Source organism: Tyto alba, unplaced genomic scaffold (genome assembly GCF_018691265.1).
Source record: "Tyto alba isolate M040663 unplaced genomic scaffold, T.alba_DEE_v4.0 Super-Scaffold_33, whole genome shotgun sequence".
NCBI lineage: Eukaryota > Metazoa > Chordata > Aves > Strigiformes > Tytonidae > Tyto > Tyto alba.
The window spans coordinates 9,512,753-9,531,420 of NW_024881308.1; the positions used below are offsets into that span (position 1 = coordinate 9,512,753).

The 18,668-nt window shown below is 43.0% G+C and overlaps 1 protein-coding gene across 2 annotated transcripts in view; it reads right to left on the reverse strand.

Moving 5' to 3' along the window:
- Positions 1-11,611: 11,611 nt before the first annotated feature.
- The window catches only part of ATP9A (ATPase phospholipid transporting 9A (putative)), a 64,897-nt gene continuing 57,840 nt past the window's right edge, over positions 11,612-18,668 (reverse strand). For both annotated transcript variants that reach the window (XM_042800995.1, XM_042800996.1), the window contains exons 27-28: positions 17,315-17,518; positions 11,612-16,295 (exon numbers count right to left, since the gene is read on the reverse strand). In XM_042800995.1, the coding sequence (XP_042656929.1) occupies positions 16,159-16,295; positions 17,315-17,518 (341 nt within the window). In that variant the 3' untranslated portion in view covers positions 11,612-16,158. The remainder of the gene's footprint in view (positions 16,296-17,314; positions 17,519-18,668) is intronic.

Below are 18,668 nucleotides of genomic sequence, written 5' to 3' on the forward strand. Positions count from 1 at the left end.
AGCCCCGGCGCTGCTGTCCCACGCGGGACGGGGCCGGCCCCGCGGCACCTTCGCGGCCGTGTCACGCCGCAGCCCACCGGCGTGCGTGGTTGGACCCGCTATTCGCGTCAGGTGAAGAACAGTCGGAACCACTTGATTTCGAAACAATTAAAAGGAAACCGGGGCTGCCGCTTCGCGTGGAGAGCAAGACAACTGTTAATTATTAGCGAAATTACTAATTTCTCCTGAGTTTCACCCTCCAAACTCCTCGCTGTGGCACTGACCGGTCACCCCAGCATCGCTCGTTATAATCGCACTGGGAAATGCAGAGGAGAGGAACTGGGGAAGGGGCTTTAGACGAGGGGGAGCAGCAAAACAGCACTGGGGAGGGGTGAGCTGGAGGGGGGGCTGAGGGGGAGCAGCCGGGTTTGGGGGACACCCCCCCCCCCCGGGGGGGGCCGAGGGCACCCGGCCCTGCCAAAGGGTATCCTGGAGCGAGCGGAGAATGGGCGACCCCGACGGAAAGCTTCGCCTCCTCCCACGCTGAGCTATAATCGGGGGAGCAGGCACAGCTCAGCGGTTATGGCACACAGGTTGGCTTCCCTAGTCTGGACCGTTTAAAAATACAATGTCTTTCTTTTAATAGCTCGGTTTGATCGGCTCCCGCTAGTTCACATGACAGGGTTTTCCTAAAATATCTTCTTCCACCAAGTTTTTTCCAACTTAAAAATGCTGAATCCTGCTACCCAAATTAAACTCAGTGCAAAGCGAAAAAAAAAAATAAAAATAAAAAAAAATAAATAAAGAAGTGAAAGAGCGCTGGCGGCTGCCTCCGGACTGCTAGCATTCCCCAAACCAGCATATGACACAACTGTAAGATTTCCAAGGCTTTTAGAGAGTTCAGCGAGAGAATCGTGTCCTCCGCTGGCTGCAGCTTCCCTGCTGAGTTAAACTTTCCTGACGGAACCTTCCTGCATCTGGCTCTGGCTCCCCGCGCGTCGTGAGCGGCCGCGGAGGGAAGGGGGATGTAGTTCAAGTCTTATATAACTGTGCAAGCTGGATGCGGGGGCAGAGACTTTCCCTAGAAACGAGAGATTTTTATATATATATAGTTATTTTTAGCTTCCTTTTTCAAAGGAAGGCCAAATACCTCCGACTTTCCTTTGCTTTCTTATTTTGGTATCACTAAGGGATTTTATTTTTGGAGGTAAGGAGCTATTAATAGCTAATATTTTTAGCTATTTATTCCCTCTTTAGGACAATACTTCCTCTTCCTTTCAGGGGCACATTCTGGATCGCATCCCTACCCCCCAACGACCCACCTCCCCCCCATGCCCGTGGCACCCTCTGGGATTTACCAAGAGGATGCCCAGCTTTTGGGGACAGAGGACACCTCCTGGCCCCGGCCTGCTCCCTGGCTCAGGGGGGAGGTTTGGAAACCACCGTTCTCTCCCTGAGCAGCCCAGTGCCGGGCTCCCCGCCGAGGAGGCTGAGCAAGGAGCTCCCGGCCCTGGAGAGGAGAGCTACGGGCGGCGGGGGAGAGCCGGGGGGGTCCCTGGCTTCCCCCGCAGCTGCCTGCAGCATCGCTCCACCACCGTGCAGGGCTGCTGCTTCTTCCATGGGAGAATGAGTGCTCCCCGGCTCTGTGCTAGTAATTGGCAATAAAAACGGAATAGGTGGTTGTTTTGTTGTTTTGTTTGTTTGGTTGTTTTGTTGTTTTTTTTTTTGTTTGTTTTGTTTTGTTTTTTTCTTTCTCTAAATTTCTCATGCTCCCCAGGAGATAAGACATCAAGGCTCCCTGAGGATGTGCTCTCAGGCCATTGGGGCCGCTGCCTGGAGTTTATCATATTAGACTTCACGGAGACATCTCTGTTTTCCACTTGCAAAAGGTATTTCAGGCTCACAGCAACAATAAGTATTTTTGACAAAAGCTCCTCGCCCTTCCAAAGTAAATACTGTTCTCCCCAAATCTGCCATCACACACAATGCACTCCCCAGCACAACCTCGGCATGTTTAAGACATTAAGCAGAGCTGCCCCTAAACACCAGATTTACACACTCCGGCTGTGTCTGCACTGCACCTAACCAGGACCCCCAAAGGGAGCCCACCGAGGACTGAACAATTCAACATCTGCAGCTCAGCCTGCTTAAGTAACACAATCTGGCACCTCCCTCTGTTTTCATAACAGTCCCAGAGAATCAGGACTATGTTACCCAAGCAAGCTTCTTTCTGACAATGCACTTGCCCGAGTAACATATTCGCTCACTCAGTGAAGTTACAAACAGAGCGTCTGATCTTGTCATTGAGCTCCACGTGGCTCAGGGAATCCTCCCACTTACAACTCTCCGAGATTGGAACTAGGACTGCTTGAATTTTTCCCATCAAAACATTTTTTCCAAATGAGAAAGAGTTTTTCACCTAAAATGAAAATTGGTTGCAATTTTCTGTATTTGCAATAAAACTCAATAAACGGAAAGGCTATTTTTTGAGCTAAAGTATTTTTTTGTTTTGTTAGGGGGGATTTTGTTTGGTTTGGGGGTTTTTTTGTTTGTTTTTTGTTTTTTTCCCTAAGAACTGGCTTTTAGTAAACAGATTGCATTTGTGAACATTAAAAATTATTTTTATAAGAGTGATTTTCTTTTTTCATTATTTTACTTTTTTTCTCAACAAAGGCAACCTCATAAAACAAAACCACAAATAAAAAAGAAGTTGAAGAAAGGGTAGAGAACATTCTTTCTCTTCCCTCACCTTCCCCGCCCCCCCCCCCGAAAATTTCCTGTAAAGGAAAAAAAAATGTCTTTCAACTCACTCATAGAACAATAGAGCCCCACTCTCACTGTCTTTAGTCAGGCAGCTCTTGAATTAGTGTACTCTTATGGTACCAGGAGGATGTAATTAATTCAGCTGGCCTGATGTGATACCATCCGAGGCTGCAATTTCCCATTTTACTTATTATCATGTCTGTCTCCTAGAAATCTGTAGGACTGCAGACAGACAGTGAAGTACATTTGCAAAGCAGTCGCACAAGTTCATAGCTGCTTGTATATAGGAGTGTCCGACACCCTCATGTCAGGTTACATGTGAAACAATTACCAGATCTGCACCTGCAGCTGTAGGAAAACCTATTCTGAGCCTCAGCATCCTGAAAAACCCGACCTGCTTGGTTGCTTTTTTTTTTTTTTTTTTTTTCAGTCAGGGAAAAGCTAAATGGCTCAGCCTGCTGCACAGCTGGGGGCTGCCCAGTCCCCCAAAACAGCCCTGTATGCCACCACAAGTCCCATCTCACCTCTGGGACAGAAATCACTGCTCAGCTCTACCCCTGCCCCTCCAATTTGCCAAGAGCCCGCATTGATTCTCGAATGGGGAGTTTTAGAGGCACAGAAATTCATTTGCGTGAGAGAGAGCAACTGAGGCAAGGTGACCCCTTAGGTATGACAGAAGGCATCAGCCTTCCCAGGAGGCTTTTTTCAGAAGTCAAACCTGATCATTCAGCTGAAAATCCAAGAGTTTACATCTAGTTCCTTATGTCTGTATGGGTCTGCTCCCGGTGGGATGGGGGGAAGCCAGGAACAGCCGGGGTCAGGGAAGGTGCAGGTGGATTGTCACCTTGGCAAGGAGGATTCAGATGTGACAGCTCCATAATAAAAGCAATACATTTGTTTAGTAGATTGTAAATGGCACTAGATCTACTCCAAACTTGAAATTTGCTTAGTGCACTCTGATTTGGCAAACTTGTGCAAAGAGGGATGTTTATACACCATGATCTATGCTTTTACCCAAGCATCAGCCGTTGTTTTCAGGGAACACTTAAGCCCTCCAGATTGGCACTGCCTTACAAAATACTACCACCAGTGACTGTGTTAACAGCTCTGAGGCTTTTTGCAAACAAGAATGGAGAATAAAATTGAACTATAACCTTTTACTAAAAGACTAATTAATCAAATAAGAACTCTGGATGAGTCTGTAAATACATTAGTTTCTTGCCAAAGATATTTTCTCTTTAAGATTATAAAACCATAGGTGGGTTTTTTTTGTTTCGTTTTCCAAGATTTTAAGCTAAGGTTCATGAAAAAAAAAAAAAAAAAAAAAGACAGACAAGTAGAACAATTACTCCCTGGAATAATTAGGAAGAACATTAGTCACACTGGGAGTTGGACAGGCACTTCTCTATGTGGGCAAGGCAAGTAAACAACATGCCACCATTTACCTGTTTCTTGTAGAGTAAATCACTGTAACTGCAGCCACCAGGCCACGCTTTGGGAACAAATCTCCAACAAACAGCCATACATGAGAAATGCCAATTCTTCTACTTTTTAACCCTAGATTTTTAACCCCATCAAAAGCTGCTAGCTGGGAAATTCCCATTATTGATTATATCAGGATTAGAAATGGCTTGTGAACCTTTTTTCCCATTGCATAGGACAGGAGAAAAGAGAGAGGAAGAGACTACATGTGCTGGCCAGGACCGGGCAGCGCGGATTCACAGGCGCCTGCAGGCTCAGCCCTTGGGCTGCTCCCCCCAGGGCCCCCCCGGGGCAGGAGAGCACTGGGAACCCCGTCCTGCCTGCCCTGGGCAGCGACACAGGGTACAACAGAGATCCTGTCCCTGAAATTATAGTTGTCACAACAGTACAAGGAAATAGCTGGTCACTTTTGCGCATTGCTCCCAGCTCACAGAATAGTTTGTGGAATGAGTACAGTATCATGAATTAATCGTTATTCTCAGCTATTCAATTCACCTTCCCCTTCCAAGGAGTTACTGTAGAGAACCGATGCAGGAATTTGAAGAGATCCATCTGATTGCAGGTAATTAGGAGCACTTTTCCCCAGGTGTTCTTTTCAGGTGGCTGGGTTCAGCATCCCCTAGGTACACATGTCCACGCAACAGTGGCTTCATAATTCTCAGCATGGCCATTTCTCCCAGTACCACACATCAGCAAGTGCCTCTCCAGAGGGGCTGGGTGGGTGTTTGCCAAGCTTTTGGAAAGGGAGAGGCATTCCTGGTTGAAAGCTAGTCCAGGAAGGACTTAGCAAACGTGGATCAAGAAGATGACCATGAAACCCACCATAGTCACAGACTGCCTGGACTCAAGTACCCACAGCTATCAACTCCTGGCTCAGCTGGAGAATACAGCTCTGCTGGTGGGTAACTCCAAAACACACCAAATGAAAGTCACACTGCTTTCTCACTATATAAAGTGATTTTTTACATGCAAGTTCAGAGTGAATTGGAGTTTAGAGTGATATTCTTTTACCTAAAGACAGACTACCACCCACTATCAGAGCACTGGCAAAAATGCATGTATAAATAGATAGCATTAGTTTTAATTACATTAGGACATTTATTATTAATAACAACAACAATGAACTAATCCAATTAGACACCTGTACATTAGGTTCAGGATGGAAACACTGATGCAGTCATTTTCTATATACATATGATGGTTAAACTAAATAAAGATAATAAAGAAAGGCTATGACTGTTTTGAAAAGGTGGTTTTATCCCTTTAATATCACCGCAAGGGCAAGGGAATCTGATATTATATCCTGAACACAATTTACGATTCATTACTGGGGCTCTGGCCACACCCGGCAGCTAATCTAGAATTTCACACATTTAATGAACTTCATACTTGAAATATGTGGTCTGTAAAATCTGATTTACACTGTTGTTAAAATAGTTGGTGTTTGAAAGAGAATATATTTGAAAGTATGTATTTGTGCACAAAGTTTGGGGTTTGGTTTGTGTTTTTTTTTTCTTTTCTTTTTTTTTTTTTTTCTAAAGAACCCAAACCTGGTCATTAATTTACCCCAAAGCATATAAAAAGTTCCCTACAGCGTAATTTCTAGTGCCGTATTTCTTTCAGCACCTCAGATTTATTCACTATGTTTCTTCAGGAGCAACTGCATTCAGTTATACAAAGGAGTAGAAATCCCCCACAATGTAATTGTAGGTACTTCGGTCAGTAAGCTAACTTGACAAGTCAATTCATGATGGAGTCCAGGGTCTATAATTAGTCCTTACCTGCCACCATCATAAAACCGCTGCATTAGGTCAGTCCTTGCTTGGGCCATACAAGAGGTACCTTGCAATCCCAGTTCATTCAAGCGTGTTAGATTTTTATTGGATGTTAACACCTGATATTTCCTCCAGGCTCTGTTTTTACTGAAGGCTTTGTGGCATTATGTTCTTTGGAGCTAGAATGGCAACAGGAGCTGAAAGAAAGAAGAGTGGGAACCCATATAAATCACCACCCTGCATGGTATCCTGACGGTGAAAGATCGCAAAAGACACCTAGGCTGTTGAAGGAAATAGCTGTCGTTCAGATGTGAAATACAAGACGTTTCTTTCTGTTGAAGACTATTTATGGTGAACACTGCACCTGTAAAAATTAGTTCCACGCTTCAGTAACAAGGACTCACAAGAATTCAGCTTGGACTTGAACAAAACCCAAGGATTGTGTGAGGGTGTGGATGAGCGTGTCCTGTTCATTTATATCCAGCACAATGCATTTTTTTTTCCATCTGATTTGGGAAAGATTTTATCCTTATGGGTTGGTGTTGCAAATAGCAATCTCACTTGGAAAATTTGTTCTCTGGCTCATTTCTCCTTGTATAGAGGAAAGATCAGATATCAAAATCTGATCAGCAGGAGGCTTGAGACTTCCTAGAAGCAAAACGGGGCAGCTTTGAATCAAACCTTAGTCTATAGACAGTTGCCTGAGAAATTCTGGCACTAGTTTCAGCCTAAAAGGTAAACTGTCACTTTAGCTAATTTATCTGGATCCAGCTAAAAGGCAGCAATGCACCCTGACAAATAAATAAAAGGATACCAAAGATTAGAAAGAGGCATGCCTGGAGAAAGCAAGGTAGATGAGGGGTTGATAACATCTAACCTTGGTCTTTTAGAAATTTCTTTTTCGTTTTACAGTCCAGCTGGCAGGGTGAAGAATGTCCAAGTCCCTGTGCCACACTTCAAATAATAATTGATAAATGCTTCTCTGGAGTAGCTCAAAGCAGACAACAATACAGTAAATCCTGTCTAAATCTGGTCTTCCACTTCTCCAGGTATTTTACTTACCTTGGACACAAATAGAGGTAAGGAGAAGAATCAGTGTTAATTTCCAGCTCACACTTCAGGCAAGAAATTTCCTTGCTCTTGTTTAGTTTTATTCACCTTCAATGTTAAAATCACTTTTCTGTTTGTCATCTGGCTTAAAGTAATTGTTCCAGGCTGGAATGAAGCCAAGATGACATACTAAATAATTAAAACTACATTAATAAACAGCAGGATGTAACTGCTCCAGTTATGTTTAAAATTTAAATTAAGAAAAGGATCTTATGTGTAAATCAAGTGATCTGTAACTACATCTACATGCAAAGACAACGCATGTACACACATGGAAATCAGGCAGGAGCACTGCAAGGGCTGACACCCACGATGCTGCCCAGGGGCACTCGGGAGGTGAACCCCGGCCAGGCAGGATGGTGCTTGGGTTTCCCCAGGCTCATTAACCACCAGCAGGGCAACAACAGCAAGAGCTCTCCTCGCTCACATTGCAGGCTCATGCCAAGGATGCCTTGGCAAGGGAGTGGTTAAAATGCTGGCAGCTCTTCACTAGGGCTCTGGCTCTGAAATTTTACAGCTCGTGGTGTGTTGGTTGTCAAACATAAGGAGAACAGGATGGAACCTAATAGAGGTGCAGCTGGAGAGCAATAAACATTTCCAGCAACATCTCCAGGGCAAAGCTCCTACGCTGCCGGGGCTGGGCGGCCCCTGGCAGTGCCCCTGCCCTCGCAGTGAGATGATGAGCTGCTTCACTGTCTGCTGCGGTCCAGAGGTCTCTCCTCAAAGGTCCTATCCTTTGACTCTTGGAACAAGATCAAAGGTAATAGAACACGGTAAGCACAACCCATTCGAGCTCCCAGTTCCAAACCAGTGCCCTGCTTGCCAGGACCCTCCTGTCCAGAGCAACCGCGATGGCTCTGCCTGTGCTGGTCCAAGGTGGCCATCACAGCAACGGCAGATGTAGGATGCAGTGATTCACTGGAAACCACTTGGTTGGATTGGAGATGCTGTCTGACAGAGGGAATCCTGGTTGTTATAAACATGCCTTTTATTCAAAGCCTTAATCTCTAATTTACAACGGGTGCAGAGGAGTTCTGTCTCTGCGGGCAGCATCCCTTGCCTTTCTCGTAGGCTCAGCGCTGAGCAGCGTTTCTTTCCGTGGCAGTGACACCATTGCTGCTGGAGCAGGTAACATGCTTCATTGGGACCATTACATGGCATTTCGTATAATGGTCCCACTGATGAATGGTTTGTTCTCATTTTAAATAGGAATCCTGATCAATACCAGTTTGCATCACTTTTTGACAAGTAGCACGATAGTGAAATCTGCCACTGTAGAAAACGAATCCAAAGTGACATGTCTTAAAAAACACAAGAGCCAGTGCAAGACAGAACCATGTCTAACAGCAGAGAAATGTAACGCCTACAGCAGAGCTACAACCCAGCAGATGTGTAACACATGAGTGAATCCACTGCGTGATGAAATCTCAAGCACAGGAGATACACGCTTCCCACGTGCCCACCAAGGTGTGTGCTCCAGGAGTCCTTCTGAGCTGACTAAGCGGAATCTCACCATACAATCAATTCACCTCTACTCATGCTCTTAATTTATATCGTTGGTAATTCTACTTTTTTCTGGTAAACAAGTTTCTGGATGTGGTTAAGCTACTCGGAGTGTACATTTAAAATAAAATCTGTTTCACATAAAAGGACAAATGAGAATGACTATTACCCCCATCTTTAATGCGCTAAATTCTTTTGCACAGATTGTTCTTGTTACTACTTCTTTCTGTGAGAGAATCTGAACAGCACACAGTATTCCTTCTTACGTGCACCATTACAGCAAGCCAAGAGAGGGAGGCTTTAAAGTGGGAATGCAATGATTTAAAAGCCCTTTTTTGTAACCCACTCACTCAGTAACAGTTAGGTCTTAGGCCACAAAGGGAGGAAGAGCAGCAAAGGGAAGGACATTCTTCTGAAGGCCAGATCCTGCAAGGTGCTGATCATCTGTAACTGTAATTACAAGCAGCAAAAATTCAGAGATTCACCACGTAACCTAAAGAGCTCCACACCACCCAGAGAGTGTTAAGGCCAGGAAACGTCCGCTCGTGGCACAACGAAACCACAGCATCGGTTTTGATACTGACCTTAAATAGATGCTGGACCAGGATTAAGTACTGCTGGTAACTGCCGTCACACTCAGCAACGTTTTTCCTTGCATTACCTTTTTGCATGTGCAGCAAAGTGACTTCTGCAGCCAGCTTCTGCTCACACTCCCTGCAACTCACTGTTTTCACACGCAGTTGCAAAACATTTAGCACAGATGTAATTTGGATCTGCAGTTCCAGGTTTAAGATGGAAGAACCTGACAAAATTTTGGATTGGGGTTTATCAATACTCCATGTAATAAGGACAGGGTTTTTTTGAAGCCCGAAACCACATTCCTAATTTAAAACCAGACATCTGATTACTCTGTGTAATAAGTAACTTTCCTAGAGGATTCACTCCAATGTTTAAGGTGGGGAGAAAGTCTAATAGTAGAACTAAGAATATTGTTCTGCACTCCATGTTCTGTCATGGACTTTGGGTACAGCCTGGAAACCACAGGTTCTCTCTGCCCCCGTCTCCTACCTGTAAAATTGGAGCAGGAGCAGTTACCTTCCCCTGCTGAAGATTTATCATGACAGTATTTAATGCCATGGTAATGCAATGGAGAAGAGACAGAGTAGGTGGACAGCTACCACGACCTGAGCCATCAGAAGGCAAAGACAGAAGGCATATCAACAAGGTTTTCTTCTCTCCAATGATTTAAGGTAAAGGGAAGTTTCTGTATGTCTTCATGCAAAATGTAAGGCTCAGGGCCGTAGTGAGACATGCAATGACCGGCCAGCACCTATTCTTTTTTTCAGGAGAAAAAAAAAGAAAAAATACAACCACAATTTGAAAAATAAGGCCACTGGCATTCTTTGGTAAAGCCTGGGCTGAAAACTTACCCTGGGATGCATGATCTTCCAAAAATCTGCCAACCCCTGCAGTGTTCAAACTTCTTGTATGACCACAGCCACATGAAGAATGAAATTAAACCCCATGGAAATCTTTGACATTTCTACTATTATGCAATGTTTGGGTGAAAAAAAAAATGCAGAAATTCTCCTTCCCTTTCCAGAGTGAGTTTAGAAAAAACTATTTCTAGCTTTTTTTAATTACACATTTCACCATTAAAAAGAAACCATCCATAAATTAAAAGAACCACTAACTAGGGCTTATGTAACCCATTTAGAGTGGGAAATTGGTAACACTTGGGAGTGAAGTCTGTTACTGTAATTTCTGGAGTCTACAGCATTCATTTGATGTGTGCAAACATCACAAAAACTGTTTATTTAATATTTGCATTAACTATTTTATACAAAAAAAGTTAATAATGGAAAAGGTTTAAGATGCTGGCATCTACATCCGATAGAATCTAAAAGAAAAACTTCAATATATGTTTAATGATCTGAGGAATAGTTTATCACTGCTTTATTTAAATAGTCTCCCAAGTCATAGATCTACTTTATCCAAGCCCATTTTTTAATTTTTTTTTGAGAGTTGTTATGGCTCTATTACATTTTTCATAGAAAACTGTCATACTGTGTTCTTAATCAATGTTATTGAAGCTTCCCCTGCAGAGAAAACTCAGTGTTAAGCTCCTGCCTCTCCCTCCCATTTCTGACCCAGAAGTGGGGCAGCCAGCCCCAGCCCCGGGAATGCTGTTGTGCTGAGCCAGTTACTTAATCTAATGTTCAAGTGATGAGAACATTCCAAAAATAGCTGTTCTGAATGCTATTGCATCATTGCTTTTCCAAGAGCAGCATATATATGTTTCAAATGAAAAGACTTTCTCCTATTTACAGCAGTGGGCACCAGCAGGAACCACCAGCTTCTCCCTAACTGGGGTTGCACCAAGAATTGCAAGGACGCTTTGACCAGAATCTTCCTGCATGAGCCAAGCCTCTTGAAACCGAATTTACAAATTACAGGGCTTGTTTAAAAATCCTCAGGACAGTTGGGCACTCTGGGACTAACCGGTTGCAGAGAGGCAGCAGCAAAGCAGCCGCCTGGGCCGAAGTTCCAGCGGCCGGGGCCAGCCCGAGCGGGGCAGGACGGTGGCGGGGCCGGCAGCCTGCCCGTGCCCTGTGGAGCTGATCCACACCATCTGACTGCAGTGGTGACTTGCAGAAAGCAATCTTGCAGGAAGTTACTAATAAAGTGAAGGGCAGCCAAAGCTTACACCAATACTTTAAAAAAAAAAGCAAGCAACAATCAACCCCACCCCCTCCCAAACCCCTTCCTGTTAAGATTCTTAGAAAAATGTTTATAACGAAGAAATTAATGAAGCAGGTCTACACCGATCAGCATAAAGTACTGACCATTTCTTGGATATCCATTTCCCACACAGACAACTTAAAGGGCCACAGTGCAGCTTAACCTATATGCCTACAATTCTGTGAAAACACATCTTGAACTCATCACACCAGGCCTAACGCAGGTGCAGCATACATGGTGTATATGGATGAAGTAAAGAAGTTGCATAAAATTTATTTTTCCACCTTGTTTTACAACATTCCCTTTTAAGTTCTTACACATCTGCAACATGTAACTCCACAAAACAATAAATAATTTGCATTCATATTTCTCTTGAATCAAGATTATTTACACGTTGTTTAACTAGATGACAGGTACAAAACATCGGCATCACAGTAAATATCATTTTGACACCAGAATCCATTTCCCCAATTAAAAATTAAATTAACTTAACATTTATTTTTTAACAATTTTAACAATTAAAAATGTTCTCAAAGGCATATAAGTACACAAGTTGTAGTAGGCAGTAGTAATGGACCATATTGGCAAAGCTGTAGAACCCAGGATTTCATGCAAATAAAAAAGTTTATTAATTATGAAATTAGTAGTAATAAATAAATTTAAAAAGAGCCCATTCAGCTCATGCTGAAGACTTCAGTGGGCACTGAACTGGCCCCAGCAACTGTGGAGATGAGTCAAACGCCATCCAAACAGTTGTGTGCAAAGACCTGATGATGGTGAGCTGCATGCAATAGTACTTCACATAGCTGGTTTAGAGCACTGCTTGTACAAACCAAGGATTTATGGTGCATCAGATGGTGCAGCAGCTTTCTTCAAAAGATAAAGTCAAAAGACCAGCTTTAGGGATTCACAAATCTAGCTCTCTGGTGCTCCCTGACAAACTCAGCTCAACTATCGCAAAACTTTCCTCAGCAGCTGCAGAGGATGAGAGAGGTTTTCACAGTGTTTAATTGTGATAATTTATTAGACCACAAAAAAACACCTTTGGTGCTGCTCAGTTTGGTCCAGCCACAGCTGTAGCTCTCAGCAAGTAGTTCTCAACACAGAGGGAACACCAGGGCTGTCACTCATCACTCCTCAGCCCAGCTCTGGTGAGACCCTGCACAGATTTAAGCTGCTGCTGTTGACTAAAGAGTGTTGCATTTCAACTGCACTATGAGCTGAGCAAAACAAATGTTTGCAAAGATAAATAGGACAAGCTCTATGAAGGAAACAGTTAAAAAAAAAAAAATGAAGAGGGTTGCAACACACCTGGAATTACTGCAGAGGTGCAAGAAGAGAACAGTGCATGTCACAAAACCTCCACGTTAACTAACCACCGCAGCAGCACAGCACGGAGCGTTGGCTTCCCTAAAGCAGCCACGGGAAGCGAGAGCACAGTGTGAGACAGACATCGCTACCCTACGGCATCACTTGGAGCAGTCCCAAAGCACACAAGTTACATGAACTGCTACAGTACATAAACCAGAACAAAAAGAGAATAGGAAGAACACTAAGTAAGTCTACAAACAAGATTCTACATAGAACAATGCTTCACTTCCAATATGCACAAATTATGAGCATACTAGAGGAAAAAGATTAAATTAAATTTCCAGCAGAGAATCCATTTATTCAAATGCACAGTAAGTATGAACATATGTATTAAACTTTGCTTTTAAAAACATTTTTTAAATAACTTAAGAGAAATAGATTGCAGACATAAAGTGCTAAACTTGAAAAATACAACAATCGTTTCTCTTTCCTGCTGTTTGTTAGACGGCAGTTTTAATTTTCTGATTGCTTTAAAAAAAAACCGTAGTGTATACCCAGACAGAAATTACTTCCTGGATTTACAACCTTGTGCAAAAAAGCTAGCTGCAAAGGAACATAATTCGCACCCCAAAACACAGCTATAGATTGCTATCAATTCCACTAAATATGTGTTCCTTATTAAAGTTATGACTCAATAAATGTAACCAAAATCACAGTTCACTCCCTTTCTTGGTATAAGCTAATATTTTGCAAATATGGTCCACTCAGTGTAAACTGGATTGACTTCAGGAAACAGTGAATTCTACCATATATACGTCTCAAATATTTACATACAGTAGCATGGCACTGTTATTCTTGCAGGACATTTAACTACTAATACACGCTAGATAGGGACAGGGCTTTGTAAGGATGTGTACTGCGATGTGTTTGCCAACGGACAAAAGGGACTTGACTTCTCAGTCACAAGAAGTGGCCAAAAGAAATTCTTGATTCTGGTATTTGAATCTACTTAAATCAAATGCTGACTGGGGACTCCAGAACACCTGCACCGCCAACACTATCCAGGAGCTGTAGCAAGTCACAATAAAGACAACATTAAGTATCTTTTTGGCAAAGTTTCATAATTCATAAAAGGCTGTTAGCCCAACTCCCCCACAAATGGGCTGTTCAGGCACTGCTTTTCCTCCGCAAAACAAATCACTGAGAATTCTGGGTTTCTAGGGCATTTCCCAAAATGAACATGCATTTCAAATAAGTAGACATGTGTATTATTATTATTTTTAGTAAAAAACACACAAGGAAAAAGGCAACTTTTCAAAATATCATGAAAAGGTGAATACTAAGAATTAACTTTTCTTAGCCATTAGGTTGTTTCTGAAGGCAGTTGCTACATATCTGGACTTCAGACAAGAGCCTAATGAGAAGACTGGCACAAAATAAACCCCAGTGAGTTAGATTAAAGAGTGTTTGCTGTTGTTATTCCTGAAGGATTTTGAACCATAATTTTCAAACTTAAGTGGGCTTTCCCCCCATGAAATAACATCAAGGTCACACAGACTTGCACCTCCCTCTCACTCTGAGCTACATGCATTATGAAGCACATCCAATTTTTCTCTAAATCTTCTGGAACTTGCTTCCCCTTCTCTTTGATATTTACTCACAGGAGCTGAGAGCAAGGAAGGCAGGTCAGGTTGTGCAAAACATTCCCCAGAGCAATTACCACACGTTGGCCACATGAGCCACAGCTCTTACATCTGAAAATTCAAGACGTACCACTATGGGTGAACACAGACTCCAGCTCTTTTAAAACAACACTCCCAGTTTCCACTGATTTTCACAGCAGACCTTTTAATGCAGCGCTGTGCTGCTTGCGACAGTGGGACGCCTGTAGCAATGGCCACAGAAGCTGGCAGTCCACTAAAGAGGTTCAGTACAGCACAGAGACGACCAGGGAGCTTCTGCTCCTCACACCCGCGCGGCCGGCCTGACCTGGCAGGGCTGCCCCGAGAGGGCAGGAGGGAGCTCAGGCTCCGGGCTCTGCCGTTCCCGGTCCCTCCACGCAGTCAACCAGCAACGGCGCCAAGCCGTGCCAGCTCCGACGGTGGTTTTTATGATGTGGGAATGAGACAGCAAGCAACTAATTTAGCACAGACTACACAGCCATTAGACGAGGATGGCTGCCACTAAAAGCTCATCCATGTTTGAGGCATGGACCCATCTGTAAAAGGTTCCTGTAATTCTCTGTCCTCCTCCTGAGCAGCCCAAGTACGTGCTGCTCTCCTCATGGTATTTTAACGTGGGCCATTGCTTATTATAAAAACAGAACTCACTGAGTTTAATTTTTGTAAATTAAAACTAAATACATAAATTTGCTCTGCACGAGCCTAATGCCTAACACCTCCTGTGATTCAAGTTTGGTTTTCAGAGCAAAGCATGTGCAAGGTTCTCAAAAACTGCCTCTCCGCAGGGAGCATGTCATGAACAACATCCACCTAGGAGTGCCTCAGCTTATTTGCAGCTCATCTTCACAGTTTCACCCTAACAGGAAACAGATTTCGTGTAACTGTACAGAGTAGCAGCTCTGTGACCTCTCCTTTCAGTCTCCAAGGATTCAAGACACGTCTGCCACATTGTCTGCAGAACAGTACGAGCCTCCTCTCACGTTGTCGACACATTTCAAGTCTGATCAACTGCAAATTTGTTTTCCAAAGAGGATTTGCTTTAGTTTAGATAATTTTCTCCTATACAAATAAATACAGAGCAAAGCTATTATGTCACCAGCTCCTTTTAACAGGAAGCACAAAAGCTAAACAAAACTGAGTTTGTTCATTTTGGACTACCATTTCTCTGTATTTATCAATGGCTGGATACCTCCAAAATCACTAGTGTGACCACATTTCAACTGAAGGAAAATCTCAAACTTGCTCAGATTTGCAAGTGTGTGTAGATCCGACACGCTGGAGCCCCACTATGGAAACAGCATGCCATAAATCAGGAATCAGCTGTCAGCAGCATAGTGCATCACCTACATTAAGAGATTTCCAAGATGTAAAAAGAATGTAACTCCTTGAATCAAAAAGATAAATAATGTAAAACAACATAAGGCAATGCAAGAAACAGCTCAGATACTTAAAAAAGTAACTTAAATTTGTCAAATATGAACTTCAAGGTCAGTTAGCAGCTTTCAGATACTTTTAACCATGCATGAAAAACTCCATCATCGTCACAGTTATGTGCATTTGACCCCAGTTAAGTTGAACAAGAGTGGCAAGAACCGGATGAACTAACAAGTACCTCCACCTTCAAAAACCTCCCTTTTATCGTTAGGCTTCTGCTCATGGCAGTTGTGAAGTCTTTTTCAATAAAGCAGCATGTAAGAGATTACCACATGATCCTTATGCAAATATCAGACGTATTCATTATAGTAACAACTACATGATTTTGTCTCTCAGCCATGTGCAATAATTGTCTCTGGTGTGCAAGGACAGCAGCCCTAGGATGTGAGCTTTGAATAGCTTGGGGGAGAAAACCTTCGTCGCAGGTACTTCAGGACATAGAGGGGAAGGCAGCTCACCAGAGTGATAACGGTGACTTTCCACAAGAACGACAAAGTTGCAATGAAGTAAACATCTGTATAAAGAAAAGAGCACAAAATCAAAGAAGATGGGAAGTAAGTTCTGGAAAGAGTTGCAGAAAAGCAATTCAATCTACCAATGCTTCTTAAACTGCCCCACCTTCTCCACATTCAAGTTCAAAGCTCATACATACCCCATCTGAAATAGGGCTATCCGTCTCCTGGCAACACTAAGCTTCCTTTAAATGGACTACTTGTCCTCTGACTCTGGGAGCTGCACTCTGATGCTGGTAGTCCAGCAAACGCATCTCTTGACTCAGTTATACCACCTCACAATATATGCAAAAATAGTCAAAGCATCGTTCAAAATGGAGCTGGTATATCCATATGCAAGAGATACAGATCTAGTCCACTGGGAAGTTATCCTCACTGTCTTCAGAGTTAGCAAAGAGCTTTATGGAAGAAGCAGTGACATCTTGTGGCTCCTGAATGAACACTGGAACAAACCCTACGGATCTGATATTTGCAACTAAACAGCTACTGGGGGAATCTGGAATTCCTCACCCTTTTTTGTTTAGCCAGGGAAAAGGATTAGCTCTGTTTCAGGCAACTAAAAAAACCCAACAACCAAACCCACAAGAGAAGGGCTCCAATGAAGCAGATACAGTAAGTTTTAGGAGGCAGTTCCTTCACCCAGTTAAAAGATGAAATATTTCAAACCAACAACAGAGGTTTTAATCTGCTGTCTCAAGTTCAGTTCCCATAGAGAAATGAAGACCTCTGTTACATATGACAGCTGATACGTGGTGGAGCTCTGAAAGTACAGATGAGATTCACTGGGCAGCACACAGTCTACTGACCACCTTTACCTCTTCTAGCGTTTTGCTACGAGAAGGAACCATAAAATACCTCTCAAGTGACTTCAAACCAATCTGAGCTTATTCTGGTCAGAACCACTGCCACTGTAATTATTGTTGGCTTCATCGTCAGCCTTCAAGCTCAACTCAGCTATTTACAGCCCTGTTACTACTGAGGTTATAAATGAATTGATTGGAAAAAAGGCACTTAACCTTACCAATAAACTCATGTAAGAAGACCAGAGAAGCTATGTAGCAGGAGAGACTAAGCAGCTCAGCCACTATCATGAGCCAGTGCCATGTTTGGATCGTCAAAGCCACCATCAGTAACTCCGTGAGAATCAAGGACGTGAAGGAAATGGCAACTATATGGACAAATTCGGATTCAAAGAGGAGGAGTGCTCCATACATGATGATGCTACCTGCAAGAGAATGGAGTATTTGAGTATTTTATTCAAACATCAGTCTAAGCTCTAAAACCTACTGCTAGGCCTTGGAAAGGGTGACACATAGTCATGTCTTGAGACTGTTTTTCATGAAACCTGATAAATGTATTGACAACAAATCAGTTACTATTTAGGAGACAGAACTGATGAGAAGACAGGGAAAAGTTACAGCAGAGGTGCCCAGACTTTTATAACAGTCTATCATATTCATAGACACGTGGAGATTGGAAATTAATACACGCTATTTTGGCAACTGGAGATTTCTAACATCATGAAACTCTGTCCTCCCAGAAAAACAGTTGGTCACTACTCAGAAGCTAAAAGATATCAAACACTTCTAAAACCTACTGAGTTGCCTCAGTGCCCGGATGGAAGCAAGGTGTTGAAAAGCTCAGTGGATACAAGTTAGCTTCTGTTTGCACTACTTCGGCCAAGATTTCTCCCCCTAAAAGGAGTGCATATTAAAGCACTGTTAATGATGCATTGTTTCGTGCTCTTATTCTGGCTAGCCAGGGAATGCTCACAACACCCCGCATGGCCACCTGCACAAATAACTCATGTTAGCAGCATGAGTAATCCGCACCAACATCCATCACACTAGGTTAGCTTCGGAAGGGAAAACCGGCAAGTGACTAGAGCTTGAGCCACAAAGTTCAAATCCAGCTGTGAACTTTCCAAAATTTCAGACTGCTCAAGTTTTTGGTCAGGCTCATCTCTGCTAGCAACTAGCCCAACTGTTTGGCCTCCTGTTTTCTAGTTATTTAGCACATTAGAAGTGAAGTCACTTTAACCAAATATTGTAACCAGAGAGAGGTCTTAGCTCAAGAAGAAATCTTTCCCTCAATGCATCACCCTCTGGCTTTAGCTTTCCACCACTTGTGAATTTTCTATAAATGCCTTGGCTTTGCCATCATATTTATACAGCACCAGAAGACCATTATCCCTGTTGTGGGGTTCTACTGTATTAGATTTCAGAAGATAATGCTAACAGAGTTTTTATATTCTTGGATTCATTCCCTACTGAGGATGATAATGTCAATTAAATCAGTAAGAATTATCTGCTTATTTTGGCACATTTATTCTGACTTGTTGATACAGGAGTTTTGAAAAACATGAAATTTTGTCA